The following is a 12,680-nucleotide window of genomic DNA, read 5'->3' on the forward strand; positions in this document are numbered from 1 at the left end:
AAAAAACAAACCCAACAAAAGAAACCAAACCCTGAAGGCAGCAGCAGGGCGGGCAAGGCTGCCACGGAAAGGCGCTCCAAGCACTCACGCGTGTTTGAGACCCGGGGCTCCCACCGGCCACAGGGGCCGCTCCCCGGGCCGGCTCAGCGAACCGAGCCGAGCCGGGCCGGGCCGGGCCGCCCCCCGGAGAGTCCCGGATGTTGGAGCGGCCCCCGCTTGCTCCGTCCTTCGCTTCCATAAAAGGCCAAGGGGCCCGGCGGCGCGGGGCGCGTTTTTCCTTTAATTATTATCCCCCTCCTCCTCCTCCTCCTCCCCCCCCTCCCCCCTCTCCCTCCTCCTCCCCCTCCCCTCCCTCCTCTCCCCGCCCGCCCCTTCTCTCCCGCGGCGGCCCCGCAGGCAGCGGCTGGGGGCGGCGGGCAGCGCTGCACCCCCCGAGCCCGCCCCGCCGCGCCCCCAGCCCACCCCCCGGGCGCGGAGGCGGGCTGTGCCGCGCCGTGCCCAGCCGAGCCGAGCCGTGCCGGCGGGCGGGCGCTGAGGCGCGGCTGGGGCGCAGGAGGCCGGGGCCATGGCGCTGGACGGGATCCGCATGCCGGACGGCTGCTACGCCGACGGGACGTGGGAGCTGAGCGTCCATGTCACCGACCTGGGCCGCGACGTCACCCTGCGGGTCACCGGGGAGATCCACATCGGCGGCGTCATGCTGCGCCTCGTCGAGAAGCTGGGTGAGTCCCCTGGCACCCCCCCATCCAGCCCAGCACCCAGCACCCTGCCCCAGTGCTGTTCCCCAGCACCCTGCCCCAGCACCCAGCACCCTGCTCCAGCACCCCGGCACCCAGCACCCTGCTCCAGCACTGTGCCCCAGCACCCAGCACCCTGCCCCAGTGCTGTTCCCCAGCACCCTGCCCCAGCACCCAGCACCCTGCTCCAGCACCCCGGCACCCAGCACCCTGCTCCAGCACTGTGCCCCAGCACCCAGCACCCTGCCCCAGTGCTGTTCCCCAGCACCCAGCACCCCAGCGCTCCAGCACCCCGGTACCCAGCACCCTGCCCCAGTGCGGTGCTCCAGCACCCAGCACCCTGCCCACCTTAGCACCCATCCTAGCACCCTTCCTGCCCCAGGTCCCAGCACCATGCCGGTGCAGCCCCTGCCATAGCACCCCATCCCAGCCCTAAGCTGCCCCTGTCCCCCGTGCGCCCTCCCAGCTGCCCCCAGAAGCCCCCAGTGCCATGGGTGGCAGGACCCCCACAGCCCCCACACTCCCAGCCAGCGCCCTGGGCTGCGTTTCCCAACTGCCTCGGGCCAAACCAGCCAAACTTTCATACGCTGGGACCCTTTGCCTGCTGGTGGGGTTCAGCCCCCCCTCCGTCGGCCACTTTGCCAGCGGGGTTTGATACAGAGCAGGGTTTGATACAGAGCTGGGAAGCGTTTTCATTTACAGGGTGCTGGAGGGGGAGCGGGGCAGGTTTTTGTGGGTATTCTCCAGTTTACAGAAAACAAAATGAAATCTGAAGTTAAAGCTGGTTCAGCGCTGCTTTGGATGAGGAAAGCACCTCCAAGGGCCCTTCGCGAGCATGGGGTGATTAACGGGGTGGTGTGGGTCGGGATGGGGGGTTTGGGGCTGGGAACACCGTGGTGTCCGGTGGCTTTGGGTGCGTACCTGGACAAAGAGCCCGTTTGTCTGGGACGCGTGGGAACGCACGGCCGAAGCCGCTGGGATGGCTTTGTGGCGGAGGAGCCAGCTTGGACGAGCTCCCTGCCAAAAGTGAGCCGCTGACCCGCTGGCCCTGGGGAGCTCAGCCCCGCCAACCCCCCCCCCCCCCCGTTTTTTTTTTATCAGCTCTTTTTATATCAGCTCGGGTGTGTTTACTCAACGGTATAGACTGGGCTGATGACTGTAACTGCTTAAATGAAATATTAATTGCAAGGGCCCCGCGCGTGCCTGCGGCTGTGGGAGTAGTGGACCTGTCAGCTGTGCCTGCAAGTCCCGGTTGAGTGCAAAGCCCTCGTGTGGCTTTGAAAATACCATCTTCCACCATACTTAGGTTTTGATTTATTAATTATCTGAAGTTACAGGAAGGAAGAGATGGATATAAATATGCTTGTTTCGAAAGGAAGCAAGTGCTCGCATCAAAGGGTCTCGTGCTGGAGATAGCCTTGACTCTCCAAAAACTTGTTTGGTTTGTGTTTGGTTTGGGGTTTTTTGTAATTTTTATGCTGGAGCTGCAGAAAGATCAGCTGAAGTTGAGGAGTCAGTGGCTAGGGGGAAAAAAAAAAAAAGCTTTCTAGAAATGATAAAAACCCCAACCTGTTGATCACAAATGAATAAGCGATGCTCCCCTCAGTTCTGAGCTGAGCTGGGTGTTGGGGCCAGCAGATGCTGAAGCAGAGCTGGGGCCAGCTTGTGTGCAGAAAGCTGGGCGCATGCACAGGGACAGAGCCCAGCGAGGACCTAAATTAGCGCTTGATGTAATGCACAACACTCCCCCCCCCCCCGAAATGCGTTTGCCCAGATCCTCTCCACTTGTTAAATTAGGGATTGTATTAGAGGGAAGGAATGCAGTGGCTGCAGTGCTGGCCCCAGCGGAGGGAGTGGGATGCTGCTTCCCCGGGGGCTCAGCCCCTGTGCCCCCCTCCCTGGGATGGTTGAGACCTGCAGATATCTCCGGCTATTGCCTTCCCTTTCCCCTTGGCCTTTGTCAGTGAGCCAAGCTATACGTATGTAGTTCCTTTTCATCTTCCTGCATGTGAGCTCTTCCAGCCTTCTCATTATTTTTATGGTTCTTCTTGGAGCTCCTGCCAGGCTATTGGGGTCAGGTTTAGCAGAGCAGGGTGGGCCAGGGCTTGCTTCTTACCCTTGTGTGCCTCCTCAATGCCCTCCTTCATCCAGCCTCTGCTGCTGCTTTGTCTCCAAATACATTAATTTTGCAATTTTTCCATGTTGAAACCATTTCTCTGTGTTTTTAACCTGTCCCTCCCCATCGTTCCTCTGTCCCTGCTGGTGTTTTTTAACAACTCCCAGCATTACAGAAATTATTCATTTGCAAAGCAGATTTTTTGCTGACAGTTTTAAGGAAATTTCTTAAAAATCAAGTTTCCTTGCAGCTCTGAGATCTCCTATGGACTGCTCCACTTGCACATTGCAGGGGGAGGAAGGAAAAGGGGTTTGTGCCTTGGGCAGGGGGTTGCTGGCTCCATCATTTGGGACAAACCTCCCATAGGCTTTGTGCTGCCAGAGGGCTGGGAAAGCAGATTTCTGTGGGCTGCCCAGAGTTTCACTGATATTTAAGGCATTGCTGTGAATTTGCAGCAAACTGGCCCTGCTCTGCTGGCAGGATGCTGGTTGGTAGAAGTTCTCCAACCATTAGTAAGCAGGGGGAAGAAATGCCTTCCCTTCTGCCAGCAGCAAGGAGAGCTTGGAAAAGGGAAAGTGTAGATTAACGGTAGTATTTTCTGATGCTCGTAGGAGAAAATGATTGCAGTAAATAGCCCTTTGCCTTGGAGAGGACTGGGGTGGCATGCTGAGAGCAAGAACACAAGAGAGTCTCTTACCTGCAGCCTTGCCATTAGGGATATCGGTAAATCTTGTCGATTCAGTTCTTGCCTGTGCAGAGTCGCTGCAATTGGCCTATTTGGGAATTGGCAATTAAAATCTGTCACTAATGCAGGCAGGGATTGGAAGAAACCCAAGCAGTAGATAGGGATTCTGGTTACTCAAGTGAATTGCAATGACCTGATCACTCCCCTGTTATTTATCACCCTGCTGGATTAAACCACTTGATTAATTAAACGTGCCCTGTGCTTGGCAGAGTAATCTCTGAAAAACAGGCAAAAAATCCTGCTGAGGTTTTAAGAGCAGTAGCATTTAGTTGGTCTGTGTGGGTTGGGGTCTGTACTGGAAACTCCTGGTGCTTACCCAGGGGTTTTTAGGAATTTTGCCACTATTGACTTACAAACAAAAAAATGAGGCTTAAAATCACTGGGAGTAGAGGAAGGAAGGAAGTGAACGCAGGTTATTGTTGTTGTCAACTTTAGGCTGTTTTAAACACATGCAAGAAAAAACCCTGCTTTTTTGAAATGCACAAATGAAACGGAGCTTTGTAGGGTAAACATTAAATGCGGGATTGTGTTTGGGCAATGCTCTGTACGGTAGTCGGAATAAAATAATAGCTCACAGAATCAGGGAAGGGGGGGACAAATGTTGGTTGGCAGAGGAATGGCTTCAGACAGTTGACCTAAATGTGCACTGAGCAGACTCAAAAAGTCTGTGGATAGAAGTTTTGCAGTGGAAATGCAGATTTCTCCCTAGGTGTCTTCTACAGGCAGCATATGCGTGGCAGCCAGTTCCAGCAACGGCAGCTCGCTGGGAGCACTGGGTGGAGAAGTGAGCATCTTTAGGGGTTTGTACCTGAAGAAAACTGGGAAGTGAATGAAACCAACCCAGCTAGGTTTGCAATTACAGCAGTCCTTCTGGATCAGAAGGTGTTAACACTTGCTGCATGGCCGAGCCAAGGCAGGAGGATGGCTCAGGTGCTGCCTGGTGGTGCGCTGGTGTCCCCATTTTATCAAGCCAGGATGGGCACACAGGCTGCACTGGGACTAAATGTCGAATCAAGCTCTCTGCCTTCAGAGAGAGCAGCTGATAATGCCAGGCACTGATGACATCTTCTGAGGCCTTGGGGTCTTCTGTGAATCACATCTTGGATAAGAGTTTGGGCAACTGGTTTGAACGCCATTGTTCCCCTTGGCAGCTCCTCCACTATCTCCTTTCCATCATCTGGGAGAGGGCGGGATGTCTCCTGAGGACTGGCAGGGCAGTTGTCACGTGCAAAGTGTTTTGATTTAGGTGACATAGCATATTGTAGCACATCAAGCTCTTTTCTTTTGCTGGTTTTAGCCTGCAAATGTGCCTGGGATTCACCTGAGGGGCTCTGTTCACCGTCGAATGGACTCTGCCTGTGCTCTCTTGCCAATGACTGCAGCTGTACTAAGTGCAAGATCGATTGAAAATATTAGTGTTCTCCCTGTAAAATCTCTTTTTCTTAATGGACCCCTTAAAGGGTTATGAATAAAACACCAAGGAAGTGCAGCGTCATTGATTTCCCCCGGTTTGTGTTTGAGGTTTTGCAGTGCTTATAAATGCTCCAAGCCATCGTAAGACTAGCCGGGGAAATTCTTTGCCTTGAAACTGGAATGAACTCTTTGAAACAGCTTAAGGCTATGTAAGAGAAATGCAGCCCAGTTCTATTGCAAACACAAGGCAGGATGAATCTGCAGTGCTGTCTTGCTGCTTTTGCTTTGGACTTCTGCAAGGAGACTTGCGTAGGGCCTCACTAGGTGACAATGTGTGCTTTGCTGTTAGAGGAGGCAAGAGAAATGGTTGGAGGCTAAAGAGAAATAAAGGAAGGGTTTCATTGTAGGCACGCTTTCCAGAAATACTTATTTGAGCATCAGTGCTTGGTGCCTGGAGTATGGTTGAGGCATTTCTCCGGTCCATGCTGCCAGGATGACAGCTGAGCATCTTCATTTGCAAGATCTGCAGATGCTCGCCTGGCTGTCAGTTGTCAGTTGAGATGAGAAGGATGTTTTGCATCAAAATCAGTGCTTGGTCCCTCTTTAGTATGGCTTTTCAAATACATGGCGTTCACAAGAGGACTCTGAGTGCCATTGAGTATGCTGGGATGCTTGCAAGAAGCTGTTTGTATTCCCTTTGAGGCGGGGTGGTGAGTGCTTGTCTCAAATAATGTGATAAATGGTGGCTGTGGTTGCTGCTGAGGGCAGCTTGGGCTGCTGCAGTTTGGGCAGGCAAGAGTCCTCTGATGCTCTGCACTGACCCTGCTCCAGTTTTCCCTGGGAAACCTCATCCCAGGTTTTTAAACAGCAAAACTTAGACAGCCGGCAGGAGGTGAGATGGTGAGCCCAGAGGCTGGAGAGGATCTGGCGTGGTGCTGAGCACAGAGTGCTCCTGCGCTAGAAACTGGCAGGTTTTTGGGCCGTTTTGAGGTGGAAGTGGTACCCAGGCAGCTGCTAGGCACTGCAGGTCAGGGATGCTCCCAGCAGAGATGCTCCCGCTTCAGCAGCGTCTTCAAGGAGACCGACGGAACTGCTAACATGCCCTGCATTTACATATTGCCACTTGATTAATACCTTTGCTAGTGACCTGTGCAGAGTCTTTGTCCTCCGAATAACACATTTTGAATAATACTTAAGTAAGAATATGTAAGTGGCTGTTAATACAGATACTCTCTGGCTGTGCACATTGATCTGTGCAGGGCTGGCTCTTCACATCTAACAGGAAGCTTCTACGTAGGCTCACACCAAATCGCAGGATCATGGCTCAGATAATGTCCTCTTTGTTAGCCTAAGTGGAATATTCAGCTGAACTGCCAATGACCAGAGGAATTTGGGGCGGGGGTAGGTAAAAGCCATACACAGGCAGCTCCAAGCTTCGATCACAGCAATTAGTACTTTTACCCACAGTGGTGATGACTCTTTGGAAAAAAAAATATTTTTTTTTTTATTCTTTCACTACAAACCATCTGCTTTGGCTCAAAAGAGTCCAGCTGATGACACAGGTCCCGGTCGGAGGGGGAAGAGAGTAGGGTGGGAGGCAGCGGTGCTGTTCCCGCGAATACCAGAGACTGGGTTTGTCATACCACAGACAGGAAATTGTTGGGTTTGCTGCTCCCACCCAGCCCAAATCAGTAGTTTCCTCTTCCAGCTCCCTCAGGTTTCGATTTGACATAAGGCGCGCGGGGAAGCCGGTGTGGGGAGCTGTGCTCATGTCAGTCCGGGGGAGCTAAATTGAGAAATCACCATGTTCACACACTTCCCTTTTGTCTTTCTGTCTGTCTTTCTGTCTGTCTTTCTGTCTGTCTTTCTGTCTGTCTTTCTGTCTGTCTTTCTGTCTGTCTTTCTGTCTGTCTTTCTGTCTGTCTTTCTGTCTGTCTTTCTGTCTGTCTTTCTGTCTGTCTTTCTGTCTGTCTTTCTGTCTGTCTTTCTGTCTGTCTTTCTGTCTGTCTTTCTGTCTGTCTTTCTGTCTGTCTTTCTGTCTGTCTTTCTGTCTGTCTTTCTGTCTGTCTTTTTTCCCTGTAGCCATCCTTTCCTTTTCCCCACCCTTCACCATCAGGGCTTGCATTTTGCCCAGGTATCTGGCTGAGTATCCCTTAACCATATAAAGGCCCAAACAAATTGCAATCAAAATAAAATCATAGAATAGTTTAGGTTGGAAAAGGCCCTTATGATCATCAGGTCCAACCATTAACCTACCATGACCAAGCCCACCATTAAACCCTGTCCCCAGGTGCCCTATCTACACGTCTTTGAAACAGCTCTAAGATGGCACCTCCACCGCCTCCCTGGGCAGCCTGTGCCAGTGCTTGGCCACCCTTTCAGTGAAGAAATTTTTCCCAATATCCAATCTAAACCTGCCCTAGCGCAACTTGAGGCCGTTTCCTCCTGTCCTGCCACTAGTGACCTGGGAGCAGAGACCAACCGCACCTCGCTACGCCCTCCTTTCAGGCAGCTGTAGGGAGCAATAAGGTCCCCCCTGAGCCCCTTCCCTCCAGGCTGACCCCCCCAGCTCCCTCAGCCGCCCCCCATCAGCCTTGTGCCCCAGCCCCTGCCCGGCTCTGGACACGCTCCAGCCCCTCGGGGTCTGTCTGGTGCTGAGGGGCCCAACGCTGAGCCCAGGGCTCGAGGTGCAGCCCCCCCAGTGCCCAGGGCAGGGGGACGGTCACTGCCCCGGCCCTGCTGGCCACACAGTTTGTGACACAAGCCAGGACGCCGTTGGCCTCCTTGGCCACCCGGGCACGGTGCTGGCTCCTGCCCAGCCGGCCGTCCCAGCCCCCCCAGGCCTCCCCCAGCCCCCTGCCCCCAGCGCTGCGGGGCTGGTGTGACCCACGGGCACGGGGCGGGTTGAGCCTCAGCCCACGGATCCAGCCTGCCCCGACCCCTCCGGCAGGTCAGCTGCGGGTGGTACCAGCCAGGCAGAGGCTGCGCTGCCATTCAGCGAGGCCTGGGCAGGTTCAGTAAGGGCAGGTGTCAGGTCCTGTGCCGGGGGGGAACAGCCCTGCTCTGCCCTGGTGAGGCCGCACCTGGAGTGCTGTGTCCAGTGTGAGCTCCCCAGTTCCAGAGAGAGGGGGAACTGCTGGAGAGGGGCCAGTGGAGGCTACAAAGATGATGGGGGGACGGGAGCATCTCCCTGGTGAGGACAGGCGAGAGCTGGGGCTGTTGAGCCTGGAGAGGAGAAGACTAAGAGGGGATCTCGTCAATGCCTACAAATATCTTAGAGGTTAGCGCCAAGAGGACGGGGCCAGGCTCTTTCCAGCGGTGCCCAGCACCAGGACAAGGGGGCAACGGGCACACGCTGCAACACGGGGAGTTCCACCTGAATGTGAGGAAAAACGTCTTTACCGTGAGGGTGCCGGAGCGCTGGGCCGGGCCGCCCAGAGAGGCGGTGGGGTCTCCTTCTCTGGAGACATCCAAACCCGCCTGGGCTGTGCAGCCCGCTCTAGGAGACCCTGCTTGAGCAGGGGGTTGGGCTGGGTGAGCTCCAGAGGTCCCTTCCAGCCCCACCAGGCTGGGGTCCTCTAACACTCCTGGCAACTTGGTGTCCTCTGCAAACTTACTGAGGGTGCATTAGATCCCCTCATCCAGATCACTGATAAAGTCATTCAACAGGACTGGTCCCAGCACTGAGCCCTGGGGGACACCACTTGGGACCAGCCGCCAACTGAATTTAACTCCATTCACCACAACTCTCTGGGCTCGGCCATCAGCCAGGTTTTTAACTTCGCTTTACCAGCGGAGAGTGCATCCATCCAAGCCACGAGCAGCCAGTTTCTCCAGGAGAATGCTGTGGGAAACAGCTTCAAAGCCTTTACTGAAGTTCAGGTAGACAACATCCACAGCCTTTCCCTCACCCACTAAGAGGAACAGTTTAATACAGCTATATAGAAGCCAGACACTTCCCAGTGTTTCCTGGCAGGGATTTCTGAACCCTCTTTCTGTGCTGTTATGTGTGTGACGGTTGCATTTGTAGCAGGCACATTCCTCCTCTGGCTACCAGAGTAAAATCATGCCCCACCTCTGATTTTTTTTTTAGTTTAGAAAAATGGCATTTAGTACTTGTCAATCGGCAGCTTGCAGACTGCTGTGGGTTTATGAGCAATTTCTTGCAACCCAGCTATGGGACATTGTAAAGAGCAAACCAGGAGCCTAGATTTTAACCCTTGGTCTCTGATTATGGCAGGATTGTGGATAACTGCATGAAATTATGGATGTTGGGAGTGTTTACTGAGTTGGGAAAGAGAAGAGAGATTATTTGCACTGCAAACTTCAGTCATTTCAACATCACTGGTGATATCACCACTGCAAGGTCCTGCTTTGGGTGTTCGGGGGATTTTTTTAAATTTTTTTTTTGTGTGTGTGGTGGTTTTTCTTACAGACAAGGAGAAGGAAGATGATATACAGTGCTTGAGGAGCTCTTGGCACAGACACACAGCCTAGCATCCAGCCCTGGGTGTGCTTGGGGGGGGAAAAGTCTTGTAGTGTTGAAACATCTTAAAGGAGATGCATTTCTTTGTTCTCATTCTGAAATGTGGATTAACCATTAGCTTAAAAATGGGCAGAGAAACAAAACTGAGCAAAGTTTCTTAGGTAGTGGGATTCAGTTGAGTGTTCTCAGTGGCTTTTATGGGTTTTCAGATGTTACAATTCGGAAAAATACTGAGAACCCCAAGTACTACAACTCTGCTCAAAGCCATTATTTCTCCATTCGGCAAGTAACTTAGTTGTCTTGCCCAGGTTTGCTTTTTGCACGTTGCTGTCGTTGTCCAGGCCGGAGCTTCCACTAGGTAGAACTGATGGGGCAGGGGAAGAAAAGTGCCCAGCAAACTAGAGGAAAGCTTTTTTCTATTTTTTTTTTTTTTTTTTTTGAGAGCTGTGCTTCTCTGCTTTTCTTGGGCTCAGCCATTTTCCAGTGAGGTTGCAGCAGCCCTGGGTGCAGCTCACACTCAGTGGCCATTGAAACATGAACCTTAATCTGGAGCTGTGTGCATGGCATGTCTGTGTGCCAGCATTCATCCCTCTCTTGCAGAGCAAGTGTGATCTTGGAGACCTCCAGTTTTTGGTAAAACGTGGCTGAATGTGGACAACAGGTTGAGAACAGCGTTGGGAGGGGATGCGCGCAGGCAAACAAGCACACCAGCAGTTGCATAAACCTTCCTCTTCATAATCTCAGCTGGTTTTTAGCTTGCAGAACAATTAGACAGCAACCAAAACCTCTTCTTGCCAATTAAACATTTAAAATCTCTTAACAGCTGATTATACATGTTTGTTTGGTGGTTGTTTTCTTTTTTATTTTTTTCTCCTCCTCCCTGCAGGCATATGTACTTTTGGAAGGGTTAATTGCCAAAACTCCAAATTCAATTAGAAAGTCAGTGTTTTATGAAATTGCCTGGAAAGAGCTGTATTGCTGTCTTGCTGAGCTTCCCTTCCTCGCTGATAATACACAGAGCTTTGCTTGACATGATGTCTGGCTTGAGAGCTGTCTGCAGCAGAAATTGTCCTTGCCGCCATCCTTCATGTCCTGCCTGGTGGCTTTTGTGCCTGAGCTTGGTGTGTGATGGGTGAGGTGAACCCAAACTCAGGTTAAGAGGTGTGAAAGCCCTTCAAAAGCGTGTTGCGTGCATCAAGTGATTAAGAAAAATGGTGGGGTTTGTCCCATGGCATCTCCCCATGGCTCTGCAGAGGACCTATGGCAGCTTCCCCCAAATCATGCTTTGTCCCAGGAGCTCACCCCAAAATGCATGCAAGGGAAGGCTGGTGGCATATGAAGTGCTTTTGGCTGCTGTTGCTGCCACAGAGGGGTGAGACGCTTTTCGCTTATTCTCTGCCTGTGGGGATGCAATTTGGGCGAAACCGGGACGGTTTGGTGGATCCCACCGGGTCTGCAGGAGAGGCACCAGCACTGACTCACAGGTTTGGTGTGGGGTGCAGCTGCCCATGGTATCTTGACCCTGGCAGACCTTTCCAGGGGGCTGAGCTTTTATCAGAGTGATGATCATTAGGCTCCCTTGTGGAATTGCCTGGTGAGACTGAAGGTTCAGATGAGAGGTTGGGAATTCAAGTTGCCAGTCCTCCTTTATCTGCCTTATGCATCAATGTCCTCTGGCTCCGTTATTTGGTATGATGTCTTTTTGGCATCCCCATCTTTTTGGACCAGCTCCCCTCTGTGTTGCAAGTTCAGTGGGGATGAGTCAGGATTGCAGGCTGCTGGTACCGTCACCCTGGGGCACTTTTCCTTTTTGGTGAGGGAAGTGTGATACATGGCGGGAGGGTGACGGAGCACCCAGGCTGGTAGTCAAGGCAGTTGAGTGCTCCCTGGAGAAGTGGTTTTCCTTCCTTCCTTCCTCTGCTGCTGTGTTTCTGTCTGATGCTTCCTATTTTGTGCTGGATGAATCATGGAAACCACAATCCTTAATTGAGTTTTCTCTGATTTCTTGTGATTCTATGGGAGGCAGGGAGCAGCCAGTGAAAGCCTCCTCTGGAGGGGTGCTTGATAAGTGAGGGGGAAACACTCAGCAGAATCGGGCTGTAAAGATCCTGTTTTAAAAAAAAGAGAATTAAAAAAGCCCGATAATCCACCTTGCTCTCCTTTATTCCTTCCTATAGGAAAATGAGCAAGCCAAATAGCTCTGAGGTGCTGGTGCAAGGATTTACATCAAGTCTGCACAGTCCTTGCAAAGACCTTCCTAAGCCAACTGATGCTTGTTAGCGTGGCCCTGTTGGGGAGCTGAGGTGGCCCCAGCTTTCAGCTCCTCTGGAGGGTTTTCTGATGTTTCAGCTGGGTTCAGCATCGCTGCAAAACAACTATCCCTGCTCAGGGATTTAAACGGGGTTGGGTATGGCTGTGCTCACAGGTGAGCAGCTCAGAGAAACCCAGAGACCCCCTGCTGCAGTAGATGCTAAAAAGTAGAATAGGGTTTATCTTATTTTTTTTAATTATATATCTATATATAAGAAATTTATGCATAAAACTATAATAAAAGTATGCTAAGTACCACCAGGGCAAACACCATATGCTCAGTTCACAGCTTGTGGTACAGATTGCCAGTGCCTTTTGTATTTGTGGGATAGCATCAGAGCCGTAAAGCAAATTTAAAGGAGGTTTTGCTGTTCTTTCTGCAGGCGAGTGGCATCCGTTCAGGGCAAAGGAGCTTGCTTGTGTGGCCAGCACGAGATAAATAATTTCAGCCTGGGGAGGAGGAGGCATTTATGTTTCAGTACTAGTAGTGCAAGTAGTAGATACTGCTCTGGCATCTTAATGAATTAAATTTCCAAGTGCTAGTTGAGTGATCCTATTAACACTGAAAAGAGCTTCCTTCCTAGAGTTGACTTTACAAAAAAAGTAACTTTCAGGCTTGTCGCGATTTGCTCTTCTCCCTGAAGCCTGCGTGCGGACCTGGCTCTGACAGAGGTGCTTGAAGGCTCAGTATCCCGCGGGTGGATCAGCTCAAGTGCGGAGAAGCAAAGCCCGGTGATGTCAGGAGCAGTATTTCGGGAGGGCATTTGGGTTTGAAGGACCAGCCTCATGCTTTTGATGCTCATTGATGCTGTGGGCTCATAAAATGTCCCTGCTCTGCACACGGGTTATAAAACAAACCAGTTGTAAAATTTC

The 12,680-nt window shown here is 52.2% G+C and overlaps 1 protein-coding gene across 4 annotated transcripts in view; it reads left to right on the forward strand.

The window, feature by feature from the left end:
* The first annotated feature begins 403 nt into the window (after window positions 1-403).
* Window positions 404-12,680, forward strand: part of FERMT2 (FERM domain containing kindlin 2) — a 52,223-nt gene continuing 39,946 nt past the window's right edge. The window contains exon 1 of one of the 4 annotated variants that reach the window (XM_040600659.1): window positions 404-722. In XM_040600659.1, the coding sequence (XP_040456593.1) occupies window positions 566-722 (157 nt within the window). In that variant the 5' untranslated portion in view covers window positions 404-565. The remainder of the gene's footprint in view (window positions 723-12,680) is intronic. The other 3 variants (XM_040600660.1, XM_040600661.1, XM_040600663.1) reach the window with 3 other exon arrangements.

The sequence above is a fragment of the Falco naumanni genome, chromosome 7 (assembly GCF_017639655.2).
Source record: "Falco naumanni isolate bFalNau1 chromosome 7, bFalNau1.pat, whole genome shotgun sequence".
NCBI classification, from domain to species: domain Eukaryota; kingdom Metazoa; phylum Chordata; class Aves; order Falconiformes; family Falconidae; genus Falco; species Falco naumanni.